A 23,743-nucleotide genomic window follows, 5' to 3' on the forward strand; every position below is an offset into this window, starting at 1 on the left:
ATAATTGCTAGAAGTTGTTCTTGCGCTACGTGGTCGAAAGCTCCATTCTGGCAGCCTTGGCCCCGTTGGAATATACAATCTCGCCTCCTCATCAATACATCCTGTCCCCGCAATGGCAAGTGCGCGCTCGTTGTCGTTAGCTATCGCTGCATCATTAATGCAACAATAGCAACGGAAGAAATGTGGCCATAGATTGGCTTCCCACTCTTTTTGCTCGGCTGATATCTTTCTCCGTCCTGGAGCGCCGGGATAGACTGATTTCCCTTGGGGTACACAGTCGTGATCCTCTACTAAATCACCATGGTCTTGTTTTCGAAGCCTCATCAACCTCATGTGTATGCCCCTCACTGTAGAAGATATCCGTTTCTCGTTGAGCTTGTGGCCTCTCTTGATATGGATCAATCCAGATATGTATGCGGTCCACCAAAGTATATCTCCTGTTATGCCTATGATTGGGATGGCTATGACTGATTTGGTGGAGTACTTGGCATTTAGAACAATGAGAATGATCGATATAACACCGTGTAACACTCTTAAAAGGCGGTTAATCAGTTGTCGGGAAGCCTGAGAGGCGAATACAAAGTTCGCGATCCAGATGGGGTAATAATAGAAAACATATACGCAGCTGAGAATGGACACCGTATCTTGAGCGTTTTTGAGGGAAGGAGAGTCCGTTAAGACAATCCCGGCGATTGCAATTGCAAGAAGAAGATTCAAAAGTGGCATTGTATCGCCAAATACAAATCCCATGCGAACAAACTCCGAGCACCAGTCATTTGAGCAGTATTCGTAAAGATCAGAAGAAGGCGGAGAATAAGAAAGTTCCAAAATTTTCAATAGCCACAGAAAGTGCATGTTGAAAGTTTGCCCGAATGAGACTGAAATGGAGACTTCTGATGAATTTAAGCACATTCACAGCCTGGGCTCACCCTAGCGCGTGAGCCGCCTAAATATTCAGCCTTGCGCTGAATGCAGGATTTGGCTGACTTGATGTCGCACAACATATGTGGCTGGCTTGGCTCACATAATTCCAGTGATGCCTCGTTGCAAGCTTATAATGATAGTAGACCTTGTGAGTTTTGAGTTTCTTTCTGAATCCTCCGCTGCCTTTGCGTCGCTATATACGGCCTTCCAAAATGAACGTAGTAGCATTTAGCATAGTAATCCTGCTAGGAATACTGCTAGGCATTTTCGGTCCTGTTCTTGTTCTGTTTGTTCCACCGTTTGTACGAGCCTACAGATATAACCACCATATCAAACCAGAGCTGAAGCGTATTTACGATGAGACGCATCATTAAGAAACATTTAATTCAGCCAGATAATTTGGTATGTCAGCGTAGTCAACACAAGAAGCACGATTGAGTTGATGGCTAACATTTTCTTCAGTGGTTCTTTTTCATCTACCGGTTAAGCCTACGACAGAAGTCATTTTCTCCGTTTCGAACCAATCTATCCTGTGTGCATGGCGGGAGCAGGTTGTGGTTGAAGTAATATCAGGACTGGCTCGAGGGTGACTTGTTGACAGGTCGCAAAGCGATTCTTTAGTGAAGGGATTTTGCCTGATATGATATGAGAAAGCATGGATATCTGGTCCGCGGCTGAGAAAGGATATGGAAGTGTAAGGCTATAACTTACTGATCAGCAGGTCAATAAGCAAATTGTGTTTAATTTCAATTGGTTTATACCCTGCAGAAAAATATTGGCAAAAGCACGCTAATGCATGATGCATGATGCATCACCATGCATTTACTGGAAGGCGGTTCTAGAGCCCGAATCTGAGTTTGATTAGTCATCGAATGCGGGGTATCCACCGGCCTTTCATTTGGATGTTGATGTAAACAAAGCTCGCCAATTTTCACTCCATACCGCAAAAAATGGCCAACCACCTACTGCCATCAACTACCAAAAAGGCAATCGAGACAATCGTAGGATATCGGTTCAAAAACCCGAACTATCTCTGGGAAGCTCTGCAGGCTCACGGTTCCCACGTTACCAAGATCGATGGTCGTTTCATCGGCGAAGGCAACAAGCGTTTAGCTCTCGTCGGAGATTCGGTCTTAAGGCTCGTTCTGTTGGGTGATTGGTATCCTTCGAGTTTTTACACTGGTATTACTTCACCTCCTAAGATTAACCACGAAAGCTAATTAACCGTTCCCAATAAGCTGGGGCAACTCCAGTCCTGGTGAAGCTTTTATCCAATGAGTACCTTGATAAGCGCGGCCGAGAGCTGGGCCTCGAAACCTTCATTGTAAAGAACCTTGCTCAAGGAAAAGTTGTGTACAAACGGACTATGGCATCTACAATGGAAGGCATTCTTGGAGCTATCTACCTTGATTCCGGGAAAAACCTTGAAAAAGTCGAGTCGTCCATGTCCACCATGGGTATTAAGTATAAATGGACGGATGATTTGACTATGAATCGTGAAAAGGTAAGTCCTGACCCGAAGTAGGTTATTGATCTAACTAGGTTTTAGAGCCCCAAAGTCTCCCTAAGTATTATACAATTTACGCCAGGAACAAAGGCGCTTGTATGCAAAGGGCTCGAGCATCTCAGCGGGAACGAAACTTTGGCCCGTGCCAAATGGTAGTAGATCCTTTGTCCTCTTGACACTTGTCTTGTCTAGAGTCTCACTGCACGGTTTTTGATTGAGAAATGCCGTGAAGACTCAACGCCTCTTGCCGCAACCTCTGCGCCGTTGGCCGGGGTAAGCCGTGGGCCCCTTCCGTGGGGGCGCCTTCGTGTCCATCACATACACCTAGGGCACGGTGTGGGCAGCAATTGTCAACCTGGATTCGGTTTGTACGAGAAAGGTGGTTTCAGAAGTTTGAATTGAAACGGACAGTTGCTTTGATGATTGTAATAACAATCCGATGAAAAGGCATTGAAAGTAGGCAAAGAGAGAGCAAATTGACAGATCATATACACCATCCATATTAAAAAATAATAAGCGAATTTCTACTAGCAAACAACAAGCAAAAAGTGAAGACAACTTAGACAAGTCTACCAGGATACTACCAACAAAAAAACTCACCAAACACATCCACCCCAGTCTAAAACCTCTTCACAAACCGACTCTTCGTCCTCAACCACTCCTCCAGCCCCATAATCTCAGGATGCACCTTCCGACACCCCTCCATATCCGCCTTATACCCCTCGTCAGCGAACCAATCCAGCATCATCCCCATCTCCTTGACGCCCTTCTTCAGCGCCTTCCCCAGCAGCCCAAACGTCGTGCCCACGGGCTCGCCCACCACGTCCTCAAACGCCTGGTCCAACTCCGCGAAAGTGAGGTTGTCGCCGGCGAGACCGACGGCCTTGCCATCCCATCCCTTTGGGTCTTCGAATGCATTGGCCGCGAAGACGCCGATGTCCGATGTCGCGATCCACTGCAGTGGCTTCTCTTTCATCGTGTCGCGTAGTGCGGTCATGAAGACCTTGCTCGCGAAGCCCGGAGCCAGGTTGTCCATGAAGATGCTGGGGCGCAGGATCGTCCAGCCCATGCGCGCTTTTCCGTCCTTTGCGGCGGTAGCGTCACGGAGGTGCTGCTCAATCTTGTGCTTAGTCGCGAAATGCGGGACGTTTGTCGGGTTATCCCAGGAGCGTGTATCCCCACCGCGCTCAACGCTGCTGTACACGAAGTGGCTCACGCCTGCCTTGAGGGCTTCGTCGACTAGGGAGGTGCCTTGCTTGACTTCTTGCTCGCTTTTGAACGTCGCTTGCACGGAGAAGACGCCCCAGATACCGGCGGGGGAAGTTGCTTTCTTTGCGGCGGAGAAGAGCGTCGGCACGTCGTCGAGGTTGCCTTGGACGAGTTTGATGGCGGGCGATTTCGCGGCGAGGCGCTGTGCGCTGACGGATTGCGCGTCGCGGGTGAGTGCGAGGATGGTGAAGTCGGGCGATTTGCGCGCGAGGAGGGCGTCGATGACCGCGCCGCCTTGTTTGCCGGTTGCGCCGGTGATGAGGAGGGCGCGAGACATGGTTCAGTGAGTGAAAGTCAGGAATGGGTTGGAGAATGAGTATCCAGAAACTTGTGCCTCTTTGTCAATGCCGACATTTTGAATATATACTCTGCTCAAGTTATCCGTTTCGGCGATCGGTGTGTAGAGCAGTTCGGGATGCCGTAAGCTAGCGCGCTCGGCCTTTCGAGGGCGCGGCTTACCAAGCCTCGCTCTGCATCTCTGCCGACCGCTACAATAACGCGACGCACTACTTACCTATAGAGATTCGTCCTACTTCTGTAAGCATCTATAATGTCTCATGGTGCGTGCTAATCTTCAATCGTGCACTGAGCTTCATTTGCTTGTTTGCTTGCTGCGACGCGTCGGCTTTCACGGTTGGATCGTCGTCTATGCACCTGCATGAGTGAGAACAAAGCATGGACATAGCTGTTGACCTCTCGGCTGGCCTTCATATCGACGCTGTGTGGTGGTGGTTGTGGCGGACAGACAAGTTGACGAGGTCGTGAGGCTCGCGCCGCGCTAACCAAGAGAAGCTTAGCAGAGCGGTAAACTTTGCAGCCAATGAGACGTTGGAAAAAGCGCCGACTTACCTAGGTAGGTACCTATGGAAACGACCGTGACGACGTCACCGACTCTCGCTCCCCTCCATCGTCTCTCTCAACCTTCCTCTTCCCACCTCTGCCGACGTCCCACTGCTTCACCGTGCTACCGCCCAGATGCTTCATTCCTACTGACACCGCGTACTCATCTCACCCATCAGCCACGCGGGTGCCTTTGTGAGCGTCCGACTGCAGACCGAGATGACCGGAACTTGGTGTGGTGTTATTTGCCATTGCTGCAAGGACGCAGGCAGGGAGCTATCACCGCAATGAAGAACTAAAACCCAGCACCAAACCCAGAGTGCAGATCCCTCCGCTGCATCACAGCCATCGCCGCGGACTTACTACTGCCATTGCCAGCCTTCTCGCCCGTAATCAAGTTGCCAGCATCCGTAATCGCCTTGGACAGCCTCAAAATATCCATAATACCCACAACCTCATCGCGCACCTTCCAACCCAGCTCTGTGGGGAACCGTTCGTTCTCTGCAGCACAAAGTCAGCCCTCAGTCCCTCACTAATCTCATCTGCAAATCCTCCACTGAACCTCCATTCCTTCAACCAGAGTTCTTAGACTTACCAATCCAGTACTCGACAAAATCACGGTCAACAGTAAAAGCATGGAGATCACCGTAAGCAACAATTGGCGCGCTGACCTCGCCGACGCTGAACTGCTCGTTGCTCTCCGTGAAAGAGTACGTGGGGTTGAAGGCGCGCGAAAACACCTGCCGCGCAAGCTTGCTGTTCGCGAGCATCTGCGCCGTCAGCGTCGGCGCGGTCCAGAACTGCTTCGTCCAGTCAAAGACGGTCTTGTTGAAGCGATGGTTGTTGCCGAAGTAGGCGTCGGCGCGGCTGAGACTGGCGTCATGCTCGAGGACGTTGTGTTTGTTGAGCATGTCGCTATTCCAACCGCGTCAGCATTTCATGAGACAGATTGAAGTGGGTGGTGGTACGTACAGAGTGAAGTAAGTCGCATTCGGCTCCGGATTAATAAACACAGCCTGCTCCCACATGAATGCGGCAAGCGACTCGTTGAAGTTCAGCGCCGAGGAGAGGGCGTGCACGGCATTGGCCTTGGTGATGTTGCGGCCGTCGTGGGGGAGGAAGGCGTGGTTCGCCAGAGTGTTCATCATGGGACAGGGGCCGCGGACTATCCAAGAATCAGCATTTAGGTACATGGGGAGGAAATAACTGGGCAGTTTTAGTCGTACAGTCATCGTGGCCTGGGGGCTTCCACTCCGTGTGAGAGCCTTGGGCCACTGCGGCAGCGATGGTGAGGGCGGATGCGAGGAGAGAGGCGAGTTGCATTATTGCTGGGTGGCACAGCTGGTGAAGTTGGAGAGGTGGTGGACACAGAACAGTGAAGGATGAAGGGAGAAAGAGTGCAAGAAGGAGATTAAAGAGGAAGCGTGGTAGTGAGCATTCAAAGCATTGAACGAATTACAGGCGAGGTATTTGTATATTCCGCGACACCCTGGACGTTCACTTACAAGGAGATGCAGGTACGGCGCGCACGGCCCATTAAACGAGTACGAGGTGCAGATACGTGAACGATGAACGATGAACGAGTACGAGATGAGCTAAACCCCATCGAACTCCTTAGGGATTTGTGACGTCCAACCTCAACAACCTCACTTTCATTCTGTACTGCTTCACTTGCTGAGTAAACGGTACATCTAGCTTACGGCCTTGATGTACTAGACTCCTCGATGAGGCCATAATACTTAACCCGCCGTCAAAACTGCCTTCGCTCCACTGCCCGCGTGCTGAGCCAGATATGCGAGGAAGCCGACCACCCCTGCAACCACACAGACCTGGCTGCTCCACTCGGCCTCGGCCCGCCAGCCGGCTTTTGTCTGCCGTTGTCAATGCCAGACCAATCAGGCCAAATGCATTAGGAACAGGATTGAGGGGAAGGATGCGTACGAGCAGCCGTCTCACGCCATGTGGATTCGGAAGGCTGCTCTCCCACCTCCTTAGGTACTGTCAAGTGGGAGAAGCTTTGATTCGCAGCGGGAGCAGGGTGGATTGGGCACCTGTGCACTGTCTTTGGTTTTTATAATCTTTATTGACTCGAAGCTGTTGTACGGGACAACTGTCAGGACACAACCATGGAAAGAACCCATCCCCTGCACTTCCATTCCACCATGGCAGCAATCAAATCCTCTAGATCCCTAACACCAAGGATATCAACACAGCACTTAGAACAAGCCTCCATGCAGCACTATGATACCTGGTGTGCTCGCAAACGCAAACACCGGAAAGGCAGACTTACAGATAATTGTCTTTTCCTCCGACTTGCAGCACGTGTTGCACTCCTATTAAGCTTGTCAGCCATACCAATACGCAAATTGTAGTCGGCAAAAGCAAGAACGACTTACTCCCATCTTAACGTTCTCCTAGTAGCATCGCAACAGCCGTTAGCCCTCAATCACTTATTAAATAGGTACTAAGACAAGAACGTCAATGAAAGTGCTAGTAGTTTACTTACCCAACCTTCACTGCACTTAATGGGCTCGAACGAACAAATCCGCATACAGAGACCAGTATGCCCCTCGCCGCGGAAGTCATCAAAGGGCGAGACAGACTCGGCCCAGGGCATCTGCTTCTGCGTGTGGCGGGGAGCAGCGAGGCCGGTAACGGCGAAGAGAGCGAGGACAGCAGTCGTGTAATGCATTTTGTATGTCGATTGAATTCGTAGGTATGAGTGAGTGGGTAGGTACCTAGGTAGGATGCGTATGTGCTAATGGTAGGTTGAGATTGCGTGATGAGGGCCTCAAGGGGGGTTTATATACCCGTCACCTTCCCTTGACTCGTAGACGGGACGAGGTGAGCTCCCTTCTTAAGTTTATTGGAGTGACGTCAAGTCAATGTCTACGTCCCCCTTGCTACGTAGTAGATAGATATATAAAGCACCTAGGTATTAGGGCTTGGGGCGGTGACGGTAGTGCGACGGTGCCGGTGGTGTGGGTTGAGATGGCCAGTTGGTTGGGGTTAATGCCGTAACCGGCATCTTGCGGGACGCATGCGGCTGGATCCACTAGGCGCACGTGGGGTGGGATAACGCGGGTAGATACCTAAGTATCTAGTATGTGCGGGGTAAGATCGTGTACACCATAACCCCGAACAAAAGTAAACAGATCTAGGCCTTGTACCACTTGACTACCTAGGTTAGTATTTAACCCAAAAGAATCTGCCAGTCCACCTCGTCTTTATGGGTACCACTACCGCAGCAATATTCCATAGATCCAATGGGCCATGCGGAGCGAGAAAATCGGAAAAGCTATTCCGCTAACTTCCACTTGATTCCCCGCATTTGTGTACCGTACAATGCACGCATAGGTATGTTGTTTTCTGGGTGACAACGAGGCTAGCTGGGTGATGAACCAAAAATAATATACCTTCAGTCCTTGCCATACAGGTAGAAGCGCGTCCGCTGTGCACGCATTTGAATTTAAGGCACTAGGTACTTAGATAAAGACAGACAAACGTAGGTAGAAGCCCCAATCGCAGCTACGTCATCTTAAAGCACCGCTAAGAACACCCATCCACCGTACGGCTACTAAATAAACCAGCAACGCAAGGCTATAGGAGCTCATTCGCCGCGAGCACTCCTGGGCATAAAAAAGCCTCTAGATCCCTAGTAACCATAATTGTTAATACAGCACTTGCTCCTACGACAAGACATCTTATCTACTCCAAATAGAGAGGCACAGCCGTAGCAGCACCAACAGGGAACATTGGCACACTTACAGATAACATTACGCTCCTTGGTCTCACCGAATTCCTTGCAGCAAGCATAGCAATCCTATAGGCACATATGCGCGTCAGCCTATTCCATAGGGACAAAGCAACCGACTCGGCATTAGGGAGGGGTCAGATAGTGCCACGCGTAGAATAAACAACTGGTAACATACCCCGAAGACTTTAGTAGGTTCCTAGAACGATACGAGTAGCGAAGTTAGTCCAGCGCTTTAATGTGTTTCTTTTATATCGTCGCTGCACTAAGCGGTGTGAAGCGCGAGATGTCCCGCGCCGATCAGCTCAGGGCACTCACCCAGCCTTCCTGGCACTCTCGTTCTTTAGGCCCACAGCTTCTATCGCAGATCTTGTACATCTCATGCTCGCTGTCCTCAAAGGATGAGACCGCATTGGCCCAAGGCATCTGCTTCAGACGATGGGTGCGGGCGAGGCCGGTAGCGGCGAAGAGGGCGAGGGCAATGGTGGTGTAATGCATTTTGTGTGCGGGTTGGCTCAGTATGTAGATATGAGCAAGTGGAGAGGGATTGCGTTGTCGGTGATTGAGATTGCGTGCTAAGGAGTGCTTTTTGGGGGTTTATATACCCCTCGAGCGGGTCATAGGCCTCACGTTCGTCCGTAACCAAGTTACTGTCCGCGTCCCATCGTTTTGCGCGTGTCACAGATCTCGGGTACTAGTGGCGCAGAGCGCATCGTAGCTCTGAGCTTACTTCGTGTCCGAAGCTAGTTTGTGCCGTGATCTGTAAATTGCGGGGTATGTGCGACTGCATTTACTGGGTGCCTATGGAGCGGAATAGACGCGGATATCTGGTGCATATATATGTGAGGTGAGAAATTGTGCATACCGGAAACAATACTGAACCGATAAAGGCTATCTAATACTTAAGGTGAGTGCCTAACGTACGAAAAATCTAGTCTACTAGTATACCTCCAGTTTATAAATGTTGTTACAGCCATGAGAGCCCATCGTGCGGCGAAGCAAGGCGGTAAGTTGTAACACTAGTCCACTTATTTCCCCGCGTTTGTGTACCCAGCCATACATGCATATGCGCTTTTCTTGGGACAATCAAGATAGTGCATGCATCCCGGGTGGTAATGCTCGTGTTGCATAGAATAGCGTGCGCCATCGATCGCCGGCGGGCCGGGGGGGGGATATTTTCTCATTTTAGATCTCTAATAGTGTTTAATATAGTATGGATAGACAAGTAGAGGAAAGTAGGAGTCGGTGCGGCTTATAAAATGGAAAACTTTTGAGATCTTCTTTATACACCCATGTCTTTTTTGTTAGATGCCTTAAATAATATAGGATAGTAACATATTTCCGGCTGGCTGGACGGACGTCAATATAGAAATAATACCTAGTACACCACTCACGGAACTTATATAGTACATAGTATATAGTACGTAGGAGCGTAGACAGTTTAATTGTTATGAGGTACCCAAAGACCGACAAAAAGTAGGACCTCACTCTTAGCTACATCTGCCCCTCTTCTCACCCCAACAGGGCCAACACTTCCGCTCAAGATCCCTCACGGCCATCAACTAACTAAATAGCCGTCACTGAACCCTAAACTCGAACCCCTAGACCCCTAGCATTAAGAGAATTAGTACAGTGCCTATAATAAACTAGGAGATCAGTAGCATCAGATCGTTCTTACAGATAACATTCCTAGCCGTCGAGTCGTCTTCAGGCTTGAAGCAGCAAGTCCAGCATTCCTAAGTACACATATTAGCCACTATATATCGGACCTAAACCGCTATTTCTAACACCCGAACTTCGAGAGTTGTCGGCGTCTATAGTGGTAGTAAGGATCATAAGTTATACATACCCCAAACTGCTTAGGGGACTACATTTCATGCGTGCTGTTAGCCTGCTACTAGTACTACACAAGCCGGAAAGGACGACGCACCAAACCCTCAGGACATGAAGGCTCTTCTGGAAAGCAAGCCCTCCAGCAAATCTCACCATCGAAGGCCGAAACAGATTTGGCCCAGGGCATCTCCTTCTGGCGGTGGCTGCGGGCGAGGCCAGTGGCCGTGAAGAGGGCTACGAGAAGGGCTGAGGCGTGCATTTTGCGAGCTTGGGAAGTAGGATTCTTAAATGGATGAATGGATGGATTGCGTTGGCTGTGTTGGAGATTGCGTGATGGCCTCGAAAGAGTTTATATAGATTCGCTCACTCCCCTTTCCAAGCAAATGGAGCGCTCAATGACACATTCGTCGTCTTGACCACGTCCTTTGTGTATTGCATGACGTCGAAGTCGGGCTGTGTTTGAGGTGGTCGTCTTGCATGGTGCGACGCGCGACGGCTGCTAGCTGTCGTACGCATGCTGTGCATGTTGTCTAACGCCGTGTACTGCGTTTTGGTGGAGATTGTGTGCGACCAGGTCTGTCGAGTACGCGTGGAGGGGGATGATGGGGACATCTGTTGCATGAACGCGGGTGGGGTCGTGGAAAAGGGGAACAACAAGACTGGCTAAAAGAAGCTCCCTACATATCGGCACATGCCTCAAACCCTAATGCCTTTCTCGAACTATCTTCTACTTTTTGTACGCATGCCATTATACTCTCGAAAGTCGTTGGTAGACATATCAAGATGAATAACATTCTGGCTGCGACGAGAGGAACCAAGGCTCACAAACTTCCCCGCTCCAAGTAATGCATGCATCCGTATTGTATTTCAGGAGCCGACGATGCAGGTCAGGACAGGGTACATTAGAGATGTGCACCCCGCAGTCGCACCGATCTACTTTGTGCGACGCCTGCATCGCCACATCTGCGTCCTCTTACAACCTGCCATCAACCGACAGCTGAGCAGTCTGCACGTCACCGCGGGAAAAGGGACTGTTTCTCCCTCAATGACACTATGCTACCGTGAGGTTCAGAAAAGGGATCGAAGACAAAGCGAACTTGAGATGGGGAGTAGGAGATTAAATTGTGTCAGATTGCTTCTTTTTCGCCCAGGCGTCAACGATGCACGTAAGACAACGACGCTACCGGCTCAAATGGCATTGACTGTGATGCCCACGTACCAGAAGCTCGAATCTTCGCGCCGGGCCGGGGGTTTGAAAGACAAGGTGGGAAGAATAAAAGATAGAGTGCATTATCTCCGGCAACGCAGACGTGCTGCACGCATCTCTGAACCTGGGGAGCCGATCCCGCTGATAGATTGGTTGTTGGGGCGCTAGTCGGGTCGTACATACGGGCGGGGTGCCGACGGCTGCATGCATGTAGAGGGCGAAAGCGGAAACTTCGTTGGGCAGTGGGAGATGGTAATGCCGGTGCAATTGCTTTCCAATGCTTTTAGTACGGATTCGTAACACTCTAAATGGCAAAGATACCACGGCTCCTCACTGCAGATGATTCCGGGTAAGTGAGAGCGGGGAAATTGTGGCAGGTAGCGCCTGTGCTACCTATATACTGCAAGCGCGGCTACGCACAGCGATCGGAAAGATGTTTGGGAAACACAAAGACGATTGGACAATGAGCTGTGTGCGGGGAAGCACTAATGCAGCTTCATTCGATGATGTGTGGCCGGTACATCTGCCAGCAGATGCACAATGACAACTCTTTGGAGACATCCAGCACTCTCCACAAACACAAACGCGATGCAGTGCCCAGGCCCATCTATGTAGCGCCACCTTTGTCCGCGTCCCTTCGTTTATCCAAAGAACATGCATTCTCTCCTTTGGTCGTCGACTTCCGACAGCGGGCAAAACCAAAAAGACCTCGCTCCTTGTGTCTCTCCTACCTAGCCCACACATCGAGGCCCAGGTACATAAGCACCACCAGAGTCACGCAATTCCCAACTCCATCAATGCAATCCATCCTCAATCAAACCTTCCACACAAATAAATTCGCAAACCCAAACAACGCAATAATGAAGACCGCTACTCTCGCCCTTGTCACCTTCCTCGCCGCCACTGGCCTCGCCTCCCCCCGTTACCAGAAGCAAATGCCATGGTCCTCGGTCTCTCCTTTCGATGACGATTCGAACAAGATCTGCTGGGCCATCTGCGCCAATAAGGACATAAAGTGCCCGGAGGGTTGGGTAAGCCTGGATCGTCCCACCTACCTCACATCTCCACACGCTGCCTCATTGACGAAAAGGTAACTCCAAGGAATAAAGCTGGGCTAATTAGTATCATGTATAGGACGCGACTGGATTCGGCGAAGTATGTGGGCTTCTGCTCGTTTCCCTTCCTTCCTTTCCTTTTCGTCGCTTTTTCGATATATCCTGACGCGATGACATGTAGTGCTACACCTGCTGCAAGACGGTCGGGGACAATTCAAAGGCCAAGAACATTCTCTGTAAGTTTCTCATCCCTGCCATGAATTTTGCGAGGCTGTGGCGCTACACCGCTTAGTGTGAGCGATATATTGATCCTCTTGGTGTAGGGCTCTAGAGGTTTTGTCGCCTGATGAGCACTGAAATGGCTCCCGACTTCATGGCTATCTAGCTGCACTTGATGGTGGTGATGGTGAAGCAGGTGGTTGGAAGCTTTTGGTGCTGGCGTGTAAGGGTAGGATCGTAGATCGGATGCAGCTGAAATTGGATGTTTGAAGGTCCTACTTTTTGTCGAGTTCTTAGTGCCTCGCAATCAATGATCTGCGCTTACTCTTATGCCCTTTTGAGAATCTGCAGTGATGAATGGGGCAGATGTGAGATGCCAGCGGAGCCTTGTGTTTGGGCATAGGAAGGTCTACTACGTGCACGGTTGAGGAGTGTTATAGTACAATGAGAGCAGAGCGGCAGGATAGAGCACTACCATCCACTACTATAATCGAGTTCTACTTACCGACAACAAGTAGACTCAGCAGTCAAACAAAAAATGAAAGCTGCATATCGCACCAAGAAATAATACATATAATGCTTTACAGCACCCTCACCGTCGCCTAGCTTCCCTCTGTGGTTGGGAAAACAGATCTCCCCCTTCGGCAGTAGAGAAACGTGCAACAGCCTGTAGCGGAGGTTACGGCCTAATCACGGGTGTGAACAGATGCACAGGGATGCATCTATGATTGCATGTAGCCATATAGTGCGGGGATTTAAGCATGCAAGAGGAGTTTCGGGTTGTGGTTACCCATTGTCGGCGACCTACTTATGCCGCGGCGATAGTACCTAGGTACGGTTGATATAGGAGATCTAGCCATAGCACTAGCAGTTCAAGTACTGGAGTGATAGGCCTCGTGCATACTCAGTAATTCCCACTGTATATGCGCTATTATCCCGTTGTCCGTTCTAACTTACCATAAAATCCCAGCAGACGCACTCACCCGCCAGCACAGTCTCACACGCCTTGCTGGAAAGGTACCCCACAATGACAGCATCCAGCTAGTCATTTTGCTCCTCGTATACCGCTCACACCACCACCGGCAGAAGCAGTAACAGCAGCAGTTCTCCGGCGGTCGCACCCGCTCCGTGCTCAAAGCGAACGGCCAGCAACAGGACTGCCTCGGACCCCGTCTTTGCTCTCATGCCCAACATCAACCCAACAGATGCAAGACGCCAAGGTAGGTCCATACCAGATCTCCGCGGTCAATCTGCTCTCTTAGCAGGCCGCAAGACGAATATTTAAGTCTCTCAATTCCCATGACACCATCCGCGGCACGAGCAACGTGATCCCTCACTCCTCTTTCCAACAAATCGCACTAAACCTCTGAGAAATGAGGACCGCCATCCTCGCCCTTATCGCCCTCTTCGCCACCACCAGCCTTTGATCACCCCGTTGGCGGGGGCCATCGGCCTCGGGCACAAGTGCGGGGGAAGATGCTATGATGAAGAACCGAATTGCAAGGAGGGATGGGTAAGTAAAAGATGAGATTCTAATAGGTATGAATGGAGAATGCGATGCTAATTAACTATCTAGGACCCAATCGAATATGAATATCATGTATGTAAACTCTTTTAGGTTTTTGACTTCTTTTGCTCAGTTGGCTTTAACCTGCTGGCTCGCTGTTGGCTGCATTGTGATGTGCTTTGCTGTTTGTTTGTGCTGATATATAAACCACTTGTAGTGCTTCTTGTGCTGTAAGCATACTGATCCTGAAGTCAGTTTGATTGCCGAGAATGTTATCTGTAATTGTGTTTCTGATAGAGGCGATGGTGCTGGCTTAATGTACAAGTGTCATACTGACGCACTTGTGCTAGGGATCTAGAATACTCGGAGGCGGTAGTGAGCTGGACGGGTCGGGGGCTTTCGATGGTTGAACTTCTTGGAAAACACGATGTGCTGCAGTGGTGGCACAAAGCAGGCGTAGCCGTCATTGGTGAGTAAGATGCTATCTACGTCTTGTACGTCTCTAGTACGGTAGTACCTAAAATGGATGGTTGTGCTCCGATATCCTCTTGACAATGTGCAATGGATATTGTGATAAATTTGCAGGGTAAAAGCAGTACTGTTAGATGCTCCTAACACGTAGAGGTGATAGCTTGCTGGATGAAAAAGAAAGCAATATGGTGACATATCATGAAAGCAATTTAGGTTTCCCGATATTACTATGCTGTAAGTGGAATTGAGGGGTATTTGCAGCGAATTGAGGTCTAAGACGGCTTCATAGTGGCCGTAAATACCTTGTAACCGGCAGTCTGTGCTTCTATATGTTATCGTGTAGTGTTGTACCACAAGAGATAGTACACGATAACCTGCCTCCACACGGATCCGTAGAGCTACGTTACGCACGCGTGCACGTATGCGTGCACATGGCACCTTGTGTAGCACGAAACAGATTGGTGCGGCGTCTCCATGCACGATCATCCCAGGCCCCGGCCTGCATGAATATGATGCAGCGATGGCGCCCGAGGAAAAAAGCACGAACGCATGCATGCATACATGGTATGGTACGGGGAAGTTAGTATGCGGGCCTCGATCATCCCGTGTTGATGGCAGTGAAGTTTATCTTGCAGTTATATCAGCATCTCGCAAATGCAAGGAGTAGAGGGCTCACATTGGTTTAAAACCCTATAAGACAATAGAGGGCAGACATCTATCCGCCATTCTTCCAACGTATAAATACCTTACGGCCTACCTCACCAGTGACACACGCATGCTGCACCCCGTTCCATTTACCCGGCGGATGTGATCGCAGTGGCACTCGCAGTAGCACAACATGCCCCTCCAAAAATTGCGCTCCACAACAGCAAAAGCATATGTTTCCGTCCGTCACATCTGGCAGCAAAATAGGCGATAGCCTCCGACATCACCACTAACCTCACTCCCCCGACGTCACCCCAACAGACGCAAGACGAGCAAGACGACGTCCACTTACCTCGGGCTGGCTCTCCTACGAGGAGACAAGACGGGTATATAAACCCCCCAAAACCCCATCACGCAATTTCCAGCACCAGCAACGCAATCCTCCTTCAATCCTTGCCCATCACAGCACATCTAAACCCATCTTTGCAAACACATCCCAGCAAAATGCAATACGCCACCGCCATCCTCTCCCTCTTCGCTGCCACCGGCCTCGCCTCCGCCCACCACCGCCCAAAGCAAATGCCCTGGGACAACACTCCCTCGATGTTTTCCATCGACAAAACCGACATCTGCTGGCTCATCTGCGCTTCGCAACCCCTGGACTGCCCGGAAGGCTGGGTAAGTACACTGCTGCTCTCAAGAAAAAACTGCATGGCTAACAAATGCACGCAACAACCAGTATTCCTCCCAGCAAGGTGTAAGTGCATCTTGTTTTTTATCTATACTCACTCCCAACACATTGGGTTTGTGCTGATGTATGTCCATGTAGGAATGCTACACGTGCTGCCGTGGTGCCGGCGATTCGAAGGTTGGCAACGTCATCTGTAAGTGTGCTCCCCATTGTGCCATTTTTACCACTGCTGCTACGATCTTGTGCCTGCATGCCTACTGCTTGTCCTATTGCACAGGACCTAGCAGGCTTAACCTTGTTGTTGTATAAATCCTGTATTAACAGCGTTTTCACAGGGATCTAGAGGATTCATAGTTGGCAGTGGACTCAAATCAACGAGACCAGTTCAGTGGCTATGGTGCTGGCTAGCCAGGACCATGGACCATTTGATGGTGTTGACGAAAATGGTGGGTAAGCGGAGGTCTTGTAGCGGACGGACATGCGGTGGAGTCGCATTCGCAAAGTGGTTCGAGGTCCTACATTTTGTCAGTCTTTTAGAACCTCGCAATCGATGCTTTGCGCTTCCATGGATGCATCATGGGACCATTGTGAACAGCATGAACTGTTGTATTTGAAGGGTTTGCCTGGGTAGAGAGGTAGCTAAAAGCAGCCTAGTCCGCCGTTAATCATAAACGTTCCGGGTATACCTTCCGTTACCGTTGTCCCATCATGCAATAAGCAATGAAACCGTCCCGACCCTTTCGCGCATGATGGCATTTGCGTCTCCCATGTCCATGGCATCTGGGCTGGAAGAGGAAGGATGAAGAAGGCAAATCAGTTTCCTACCCACCCATACTCCAGGACTAAACTCCGCGCTCATATACAGCGACCCCGAAAATCGCAGTGTATGTCTTCAACCCACTTCGAAACGAGCTCGACACTCCAGCTCTTGAAAATCGGTCCAAGGCTCTCTAATATGTCCTCCCAGGTTTCTTCGTCCTCCGAATCTTTAATTATCCCGTTAGGCTCCCTCGGAACTTCGATACGTCTCAGCTTCGGCATCGCCGCTCTTCCAGCACCTGCCAAAAACTTCAAGAAGTTGTGGAAGGAAGACTCGTACGTAACCTCGGAGTTGATAGCCAAAACCTCCAGCGACACTGGGAACCAGTCTAGCAGCGCCGTAGACTCGATCTCCTCGTACGAGCTCCCCAAAAAAAACGAAAACGTAACCGAGAGGAACCGCAGCCGATGTAGCGGTTTCAGGCCACCTTGTAGGAGTGGCGTGGTATCATCCCACTCAACTGAACCTTTGTCAGTTATATCGAGTACGAGGGTCTCGAGCGAGTCGCGATGTAGGAGCAGGGCGGTGGGCAGCTCGGCAAAGTCAGTGGGTGTGTGATCCACTTCCGTCCAATCCACGGAGAGGGTGTTTAGCGCCTTGCACGCGTTGCAGAAGCCGACGACATCCTCAATTTCGCCATCAATCTGTTCGAATACAACGCGCGAGACGTTTGACTTCTGAATGGGCCATTGTTGGGGTCTGTCAAATATGATGTATTTGCAGTGTACTTTGCGCAGCGAGGGCAAGGTAAGGAAGGAAATCAGCGTCGCAGCGCTTTCGTGGGGCCATAGAAAATTGTTGTTTAGTTTAAGGGTACAGAGATTTGAAAACGGCGTTGATGCAGTTATTGCTTGGCTGGCAGTTGTAGCCTTGAGCAATCGGATGAGTGAGCGGTCTATGAGCCCCCAAACATTCACCCCGATAGTTAGGCGTCGCAAGTTCGGCAGCAGCGCAAGGAACAGCGTCACCTCAGCGCCTTCCGTCCCCTCTTCTAGGTGCCGTAGAAATATCGCTTTGTCCTCGTGACCCATCGCGACACATTTTGCCGCCTGAAGCAGCTCCTGGACGTGCTTCGCTGGCTTAACCTCACTTATGTAGTTCTTGTGCAAAAAGACGCCGCCCGACCACATGGGTTCCCACTTGAGCTTCACGCTATGCATTCTGTTCGCCAAGTCGGGCCGCCTGACCAGGGTTCGATGAAGCAGTTGGAATTGTTCGTATTCCGTAACTTTTTTGATGGGGTTGTGGTAGCTGGCGTACAGGTGAGGTTCCGCGATGCGATGCAGCTTGTGCGACACCCGTACCATGTTGTTCAGGTCCTTGGTATCTAGCTGACGGACAACGATGTCAAGGAGCTCTTCCGGAAGGCCGTCAAGATGTGACATTTCCGTAGCCACGCGCTTCGGACTGGATGCTGGAAGGGAGCCATCGGCTGGTCGATTAGTGCGTCGCTTCTTCGCCATGGCTGCTGCTGGTACTCCAAGAAAGAGAGGGTGAGAGAGAGACAATGGGGAAAGTCTGGGGAGAGAAAGAGGAGGGAGACAGAAGATGAAGGGCAGAACGCCAAACGCGTGTGAAAGGAAGCGGCTTATCGATAAGTACCTAGCGATTGTGCATGACGTAGGTCCAAGGTCGTGGCACACCCCAGTCGACGCGAAACAAATCAGAGACTTTTCTTCTACCTCCCTACATGCACTTGTTTCTTCTCTTTGCCCGGACTCATCATCTGCGAATCTCTAATAATAGTCAAATGCTTCAACCAAAAACGTCTCCACCACATCAACCCCCCAGCTCTTGAATACCGGCTTCAGAGGATCGAGAAACTGCACCGGAGCCCCAGCGTACAGCTCGATCAGCCTAAGGTTCGGCACGGCCGCTCTCCCCGCTCTCGCAAGGTGTGCCATAAAGTCATAAAACACATCCTTGTGGTACAAGTTATGCTCGTCGAGGTCCGAATTAATCGTCAGCACCTCCAGCGAGGCAGGAAGCCAGTCTTCCAGCGCAGCCGGCTGCGCAACATGTGCGGCATCAACCGGGGAGCAAAGACAGCGGCCTGTGAGGAGCTGCGCGGAAACCGACAGTGCTTTGAGGCGGTGCAGCGACTTCAGAGAATCCATGCATAGGACGTCATATTTGGTTCGGTGCGGGTCAAACCTGACCCAGACGCTCTCGTCCGTTATGTCAAGGACAAGGCGCTCGAGCGAGTCGCGCAGCGACAGCAGTGCTTCGCGGAGTTTCGGGACCATGGGAGCGTCGTAACACGCCTCGTACTGGAGGCACTCGAACGCCAACGTCTTCAGCGATTTGCACGTAAAGGCCAGGACCTGCACGTCGACGGGGTTGATGTCGAAATGCCGGAACACGGCCGTATCGATGCTCGACGAGTTCGGTTCGGGCAGCTTATCTACGATACTACAATAAAAGGGACGCTTGACGTATACAGTGCGCAGCGAGGGAACGTTAAGAAAAGGATTGAGCCTGTAAAAATAAAAGTGCTGCTCCTTGCCTCTCGATAAGGTTAGGCAGCGGAGCTGCGAAAGCGGAGGCGATCGCGAAAACGGGCTCTTGGTGGCATGGAGGAGCTGCATGAACGAGTGTTCTTGAGTAGGGATCCAGGACGGAATAATCTCCAGGGACTGCAAATTGGGGACCAGCCACAAAAGTAGCGTCATGAGTTCCTCCTCTTTTAGTTGCATCAGGTTACAGAGAAAGTCGGCTCTGTCCTCCACCTCCAATTCCGGTAATACCGTATCGAAGAGCTTCTGCATTTCTTGTTTGTCTGTCGACGACAAATCTCCATTGCTCCGGACCACGGAACAATGGACGTCTCTCAAGTCGATGCTGCGCATGTTTGCGGCGAGATCCGGTCGCTGGAGCAGTGTCCGGAGGAGCAAGGGGAGGCTACCGCGAGCGTTGAACGTGTATACGAAGCTCCTATACCTATGCGGCTCAGCGAGGCGGCGGAACCTCCTCGACACGCGTATCAGGCAGCTGATTGAACATTCCAGGTCTGCTGAATCATTCAAACTGCGCGCGATGATGTCTTCCAGTAGCTCTTCCGGAAGGCTTTCAAGGCGCGAGGCTGGCGTTTCCAGCGCAGCGCGCTTAGTCGGCATTTGCTGTAAGGGGGTATCGGCTGGCCTTTTGGCGCGTCGCGTGGTTTCCATTGTTGGGAGGGAGTGAGAGGAGAGGAGAGAGAGAGAAGGATGACACGTGGACGTGCCGGCGTCCTGGCGTGTCGCTGTGCTCCAAAAGCGCCACACCTTACAAAAGGGGGTCCTTTTGCAGCGAAAGGATGTCCCTGAACGTATCATGTGTGGCGTCCGCTTTTATTGCAAAAAGATACCCTTTTGCTGTCGATCAGCGGGGCGATACGAGTTTACATGTAAAATCGTATCACGCCTGTGCATCCTTGCGAGTCAGCTACGATTCACTTTCTCTTTTAAAGCTTTCTTAAAAATTTAAAAAGACAAACATCAGATAAAAAAGTTTTTCATAATGTTAAGTATAAACAGCTTATATTTTCAAATAAATTAGAATAACAAATTTTAGAAGGTTTTCCAGAGCTTTTGCTTACTATTAGGTGTAGCAGCTGGCTCGGATAAGTAACTCGGTACAAGTTATAAAATTACGCACTAACTGCAAAAGGACACTCTTTTGGATGGTGACACGCGTTTGGAGCAACATCGCGTCCAACATCACGTCCCAAAGCCGCTTATCGATAACTCGGCATATCGTCGGTGGTAGTGCATGACGTAGACGGCAGGACGGGTGGACGGTACGGACGGGTTGGTAAATGCTCGTAGCACGTTGAGAAGCCTGCAGTCTTTCGGTGAGTAAGATAGACAGGGAAACGAGTTGGGCCGGTGAAGGAGGAGAGAGCTAAGTTGTTGTTCTAGCTAGGGTTCTCTCGAAATTGTTTAAGCTAATCTCATCCTGAAGAAGACCCTCTATTAGCATGTCGAGGCCTACCTCCTTCGCTTCCTTTGATCCTGCTTCTTTTCTCGTTATCCAAGCTCCTCGTCATGTAGCTCAAAGGTAAGGACAACATCAGCCCGCGTTGTGTGGTAGACAGCGTAATACTCGAGTAGTTCTGTCCGATGTTGGATGTCCCGCTGTTGCACATACGTAATGCGGCCTATTTGCTTAGGCGCGCCCGTACCTGGCTAGTCGTAGTAGTATTTGAAGCACCTTTCCTTGGATCTTGGTCCCACCAACTCGACCCCCCAGCTTTTGAACGCCGGCCTTAGTGGATCAAGCTGCTTCTTGATCTTCGCATTAATGCACTCATTCCAGAGAATGCCATAAAATCTAACTCATAAACCTCTATGAGCCTCAGACTCGGCATCTTTGCCCTTCCTGCGTGTGCCAGAGAACCAAGAAACTCTTGGAAGGTGATGTCAGTACCAATGTACGAATTGATCGTCAACACCTCAAGAGAGTGGGGGAACCAGTCCAGCAATGCGTTCGGCTCCACTTGGTTTCCAGAGTCATTACCCGTGAGGAGTTGTGTAGTGATGGAAAGTTCCTTGAGGTGCTGCATTGAGTTTAAAGGGTCCATCGGTGGATGTGGGTCATCGTAGTCTCCAACGGAAAGGCCACGGTCTAGGACCAATCGCTTGAGCGAGTGGCGATGTAAAAGTAGTGATTGATGCAGTGTCTCGAGTTCTAACTTGTCAGAAAACACAGAAGACTCGTCCAGCACTAACACTTTCAGCGCTGTGCATGCGTTGCATAAGTCGTTTAGGTCGTCAGACGATATAGAGCATTGAACAAATATGGCTGTCTCGGCGCTCGATAGGTTTTGGCAGCGCCACGCTACTAAGCAGTCCTCCAAATCGACCTTCCGGCAGTGTAAGTCGCGCAGCGAGGGGATGCCGAGGAAAAGTTGAATAAAAAGCTCGCACTTCTCATCGAGGTCATCTAGCAACCAAAGAGAGCGTAGCTTGGAAAGCGGCGGGAGACGCTCAGATTCCGAGGCTGAACTCTGAATTTCTTCTTTTATGAGCCACATTAGCCGGTCGACCATCCATTCCATATCCGAGGTTCCGTCGAGCATGAGTGTGTCTACATTGGATACGAAAAAAAAAAAAAAAAAACAGCGCCACGAAAGCACTATCTTCACCTTGCGCCAGCTTGAGTCGCATTCCAATCGACACGTCCTTCGCGGCTTTGTCGAAGAGTCTTTGCATATTTTCTCTCTCCGGGGTTGTCATTCGAGGACGTAAATCGTCCCATAAACTTCTTGTACGCCGAAATCCGGAGAGGGTGACGCGGCGTATCATTGCGGCAAGGTCCGGACGCTGAATTAATTTCCGGAGGAATAACAGCAAGCTAAGGGAATGTTCCTGCCTTTCGTCAAAGTAGCTCCGGTATCTGTGCGATTCAGCAATTCGTCGAAACTTCCGCGACACGGGTATCATGCAGCCGAGTGCTTTGTTGTCCAAGCGTTCGACGATATTGTCCAGTAGCTCCTCCGGGAGACTGTCAAGATGCGAGGCTGATTTTTCCCGCTTGGTGACCGGCTCCTGCAAATCGCCATCAGCTGGTCTTGTGGGAGGTCGCGTTACCTCCATGGCTGCAGTTGATAGGTAAGACCGTGTTTGTCGACAAGACGCGTGGGACGCGTCGCGAAGGATTCGCGATGTGGGCCAGGCGGGTGCGGAGGCGGGGGCGGGGCCGTCGATGATTACGGCGGAGTGGAGCGGAGGAGAAGAGAAGCGGATGCTTCAGCTCTGGAGGAGCTGAAGCCGCAAGAAAGTTGGAGTGCAATGAACGAAGAATCTGGGACGCAGACGCGACGGTAGGTGTTCTAGGTAGGTCGCGTCGTGCGAGATGGTGCGCCGGCCGACCGCCGTGTTTTTCCACCCGCGAGTCGGGCGGGCAGGTGCCCGGGTCCGGCGCGACGACTCTCACTTTCTCCACACGTACCTCCGCGACTCTCTGCTCCGCACGCCATGCCAGTCGCTGCATCAGCGAGACCACTCCGCTCCGCTCTGTTCCGCTTGCTTTACCCTTCACGCGCATCATCGCGACCCTTCTTGCCATCGTTGCGTCGCGTCGACCCTACCGGGAAGTTGGTAAGACAATGCGGATGTTGTTTCGCAATAACGTTACCACGACACATGTTCAGCCAGTTGACTTTCGCTCACACGCTCACTTGTGCAGAGACTTAATTCCTTAACGCAGCTACTGTTCTCAGTCATTAACAATGTTTTTCAACTCCGCCAATGCCCTGTGTAGTATAAAAGCTCATGCCCATCCACCATTTTTTTTGTCCACAGTAACTTTCATTCAGACAGACAAGCACCCAAATGGCGAACAACTACGATCACCCACAGTTTCAGTTCGACTTTCGCTTCGGCCTTACCATGAGCTTCCCTGGCGAGAAACGCTCGAAGACCCTACTGGACCTACCGGAGGAGTTGCTCCTCCAGATTCTCACCAACGTCTTCGAGGAGGCGCCTTACTACAAGAACAAGGCTACGCCCGGCCTTCTCCGCGTCTGCAAGACGATCCATCGGATCACCGAGCCACTGCTTTACAGTGTAAGTGGTTACGCGTACAGCCCCCGCAGCTGCCGCCTGCTTATGCGGAGACTGACAGAACGACCCGACTTGGCAAAGCGCATCCGCCGTGTCGATGCACGCCCCGTCTTAATCCGTGATGTCATTCAAGGCGGAGCGCCCAATGTGGGTGACTTTATTGAGGTGGCCAACACAATCGACTTCAAGAATAAGCTGCACTTGTTTGATCAGCTGTTCAGGGGAAACCAGGCCGCTGAGGCGATAGTGCTGCTCAGTAAGCTTTCGAACCTCACGGCGCTGACCGTCAGGGTGTACGGAAACGTGTGGGAGTGGCCTCAGAGCTGCTTCTACATGCTGCTGGACGCCGCGACCGCCAGTACGTGTAGGCTGGGACGTCGTCCTCTTGTGAACTTGAAGGAGATTAAACTGACATGGAGTCGGGCCTGCAAGTACGGCATCTTCGGCACCGTTTCG

The 23,743-nt window shown here is 50.9% G+C and overlaps 11 protein-coding genes across 11 annotated transcripts; 3 read left to right on the forward strand and 8 right to left on the reverse strand.

The window, feature by feature from the left end:
• Nucleotides 1-1,874: 1,874 nt before the first annotated feature.
• On the forward strand, nucleotides 1,875-2,449 carry K452DRAFT_278680 (uncharacterized protein; the record flags this gene model as incomplete). Its single annotated transcript, XM_033539376.1, has 2 exons — nucleotides 1,875-2,106; nucleotides 2,163-2,449. 2 exons carry the CDS (start codon nucleotides 1,875-1,877, stop codon nucleotides 2,447-2,449), a joined length of 519 nt encoding a protein of 172 aa, XP_033393148.1.
• A 314-nt stretch (nucleotides 2,450-2,763) lies between these two features.
• K452DRAFT_291667 (uncharacterized protein) lies at nucleotides 2,764-4,039 on the reverse strand. Its single transcript, XM_033541227.1, has one exon. The coding sequence runs from the start codon at nucleotides 3,975-3,977 to the stop codon at nucleotides 3,051-3,053; it is 927 nt and encodes a 308-aa protein (XP_033393149.1). The 5' UTR covers nucleotides 3,978-4,039; the 3' UTR covers nucleotides 2,764-3,050.
• Nucleotides 4,040-4,775: 736 nt separating this feature from the next.
• K452DRAFT_353555 (uncharacterized protein) lies at nucleotides 4,776-5,959 on the reverse strand. Its single transcript, XM_033545836.1, has 4 exons — nucleotides 5,767-5,959; nucleotides 5,513-5,705; nucleotides 5,136-5,455; nucleotides 4,776-5,041 (listed from the first exon to the last, which is right to left on the reverse strand). Exons 1-4 carry the CDS (start codon nucleotides 5,861-5,863, stop codon nucleotides 4,836-4,838), a joined length of 816 nt encoding a protein of 271 aa, XP_033393150.1. The 5' UTR covers nucleotides 5,864-5,959; the 3' UTR covers nucleotides 4,776-4,835.
• A 797-nt stretch (nucleotides 5,960-6,756) lies between these two features.
• On the reverse strand, nucleotides 6,757-7,232 carry K452DRAFT_302012 (uncharacterized protein; the record flags this gene model as incomplete). Its single annotated transcript, XM_033542523.1, has 3 exons — nucleotides 6,757-6,873; nucleotides 6,937-6,954; nucleotides 7,047-7,232. 3 exons carry the CDS (start codon nucleotides 7,230-7,232, stop codon nucleotides 6,757-6,759), a joined length of 321 nt encoding a protein of 106 aa, XP_033393151.1.
• Nucleotides 7,233-7,697: 465 nt separating this feature from the next.
• Nucleotides 7,698-8,792, reverse strand: K452DRAFT_302013 (uncharacterized protein; the record flags this gene model as incomplete). The annotated part of the gene is made up of 3 exons (XM_033542524.1): nucleotides 7,698-7,717; nucleotides 8,309-8,363; nucleotides 8,613-8,792. The coding sequence occupies 3 exons, from the start codon at nucleotides 8,790-8,792 to the stop codon at nucleotides 7,698-7,700; spliced, it is 255 nt and encodes an 84-aa protein (XP_033393152.1).
• A 1,089-nt stretch (nucleotides 8,793-9,881) lies between these two features.
• Nucleotides 9,882-10,386, reverse strand: K452DRAFT_312431 (uncharacterized protein; the record flags this gene model as incomplete). The annotated part of the gene is made up of 5 exons (XM_033543555.1): nucleotides 9,882-9,940; nucleotides 9,973-10,030; nucleotides 10,085-10,108; nucleotides 10,144-10,161; nucleotides 10,225-10,386. The coding sequence occupies 5 exons, from the start codon at nucleotides 10,384-10,386 to the stop codon at nucleotides 9,882-9,884; spliced, it is 321 nt and encodes a 106-aa protein (XP_033393153.1).
• Nucleotides 10,387-12,194: 1,808 nt separating this feature from the next.
• K452DRAFT_302014 (uncharacterized protein) lies at nucleotides 12,195-12,681 on the forward strand (the record flags this gene model as incomplete). Its single annotated transcript, XM_033542525.1, has 3 exons — nucleotides 12,195-12,365; nucleotides 12,469-12,489; nucleotides 12,571-12,681. 3 exons carry the CDS (start codon nucleotides 12,195-12,197, stop codon nucleotides 12,679-12,681), a joined length of 303 nt encoding a protein of 100 aa, XP_033393154.1.
• Nucleotides 12,682-15,735: 3,054 nt separating this feature from the next.
• Nucleotides 15,736-16,276, forward strand: K452DRAFT_302015 (uncharacterized protein; the record flags this gene model as incomplete). The annotated part of the gene is made up of 4 exons (XM_033542526.1): nucleotides 15,736-15,909; nucleotides 15,971-15,988; nucleotides 16,061-16,119; nucleotides 16,258-16,276. The coding sequence occupies 4 exons, from the start codon at nucleotides 15,736-15,738 to the stop codon at nucleotides 16,274-16,276; spliced, it is 270 nt and encodes an 89-aa protein (XP_033393155.1).
• Nucleotides 16,277-16,307: 31 nt separating this feature from the next.
• On the reverse strand, nucleotides 16,308-18,205 carry K452DRAFT_321835 (uncharacterized protein; the record flags this gene model as incomplete). The annotated part of the gene is made up of 2 exons (XM_033544438.1): nucleotides 16,308-16,437; nucleotides 16,824-18,205. 2 exons carry the CDS (start codon nucleotides 18,203-18,205, stop codon nucleotides 16,308-16,310), a joined length of 1,512 nt encoding a protein of 503 aa, XP_033393156.1.
• A 2,783-nt stretch (nucleotides 18,206-20,988) lies between these two features.
• On the reverse strand, nucleotides 20,989-21,801 carry K452DRAFT_302018 (uncharacterized protein; the record flags this gene model as incomplete). Its single annotated transcript, XM_033542527.1, has 1 exon — nucleotides 20,989-21,801. One exon carries the CDS (start codon nucleotides 21,799-21,801, stop codon nucleotides 20,989-20,991), a length of 813 nt encoding a protein of 270 aa, XP_033393157.1.
• Nucleotides 21,802-21,823: 22 nt separating this feature from the next.
• K452DRAFT_291670 (uncharacterized protein) lies at nucleotides 21,824-22,936 on the reverse strand. The gene has a single exon (XM_033541228.1). The coding sequence runs from the start codon at nucleotides 22,788-22,790 to the stop codon at nucleotides 22,284-22,286; it is 507 nt and encodes a 168-aa protein (XP_033393158.1). The 5' UTR covers nucleotides 22,791-22,936; the 3' UTR covers nucleotides 21,824-22,283.
• Nucleotides 22,937-23,743: the final 807 nt, after the last annotated feature.

This window comes from Aplosporella prunicola, assembly GCF_010093885.1.
Source record: "Aplosporella prunicola CBS 121167 unplaced genomic scaffold K452scaffold_30, whole genome shotgun sequence".
In the NCBI taxonomy this organism is placed as follows: Eukaryota; Fungi; Ascomycota; class Dothideomycetes; order Botryosphaeriales; family Aplosporellaceae; genus Aplosporella; species Aplosporella prunicola.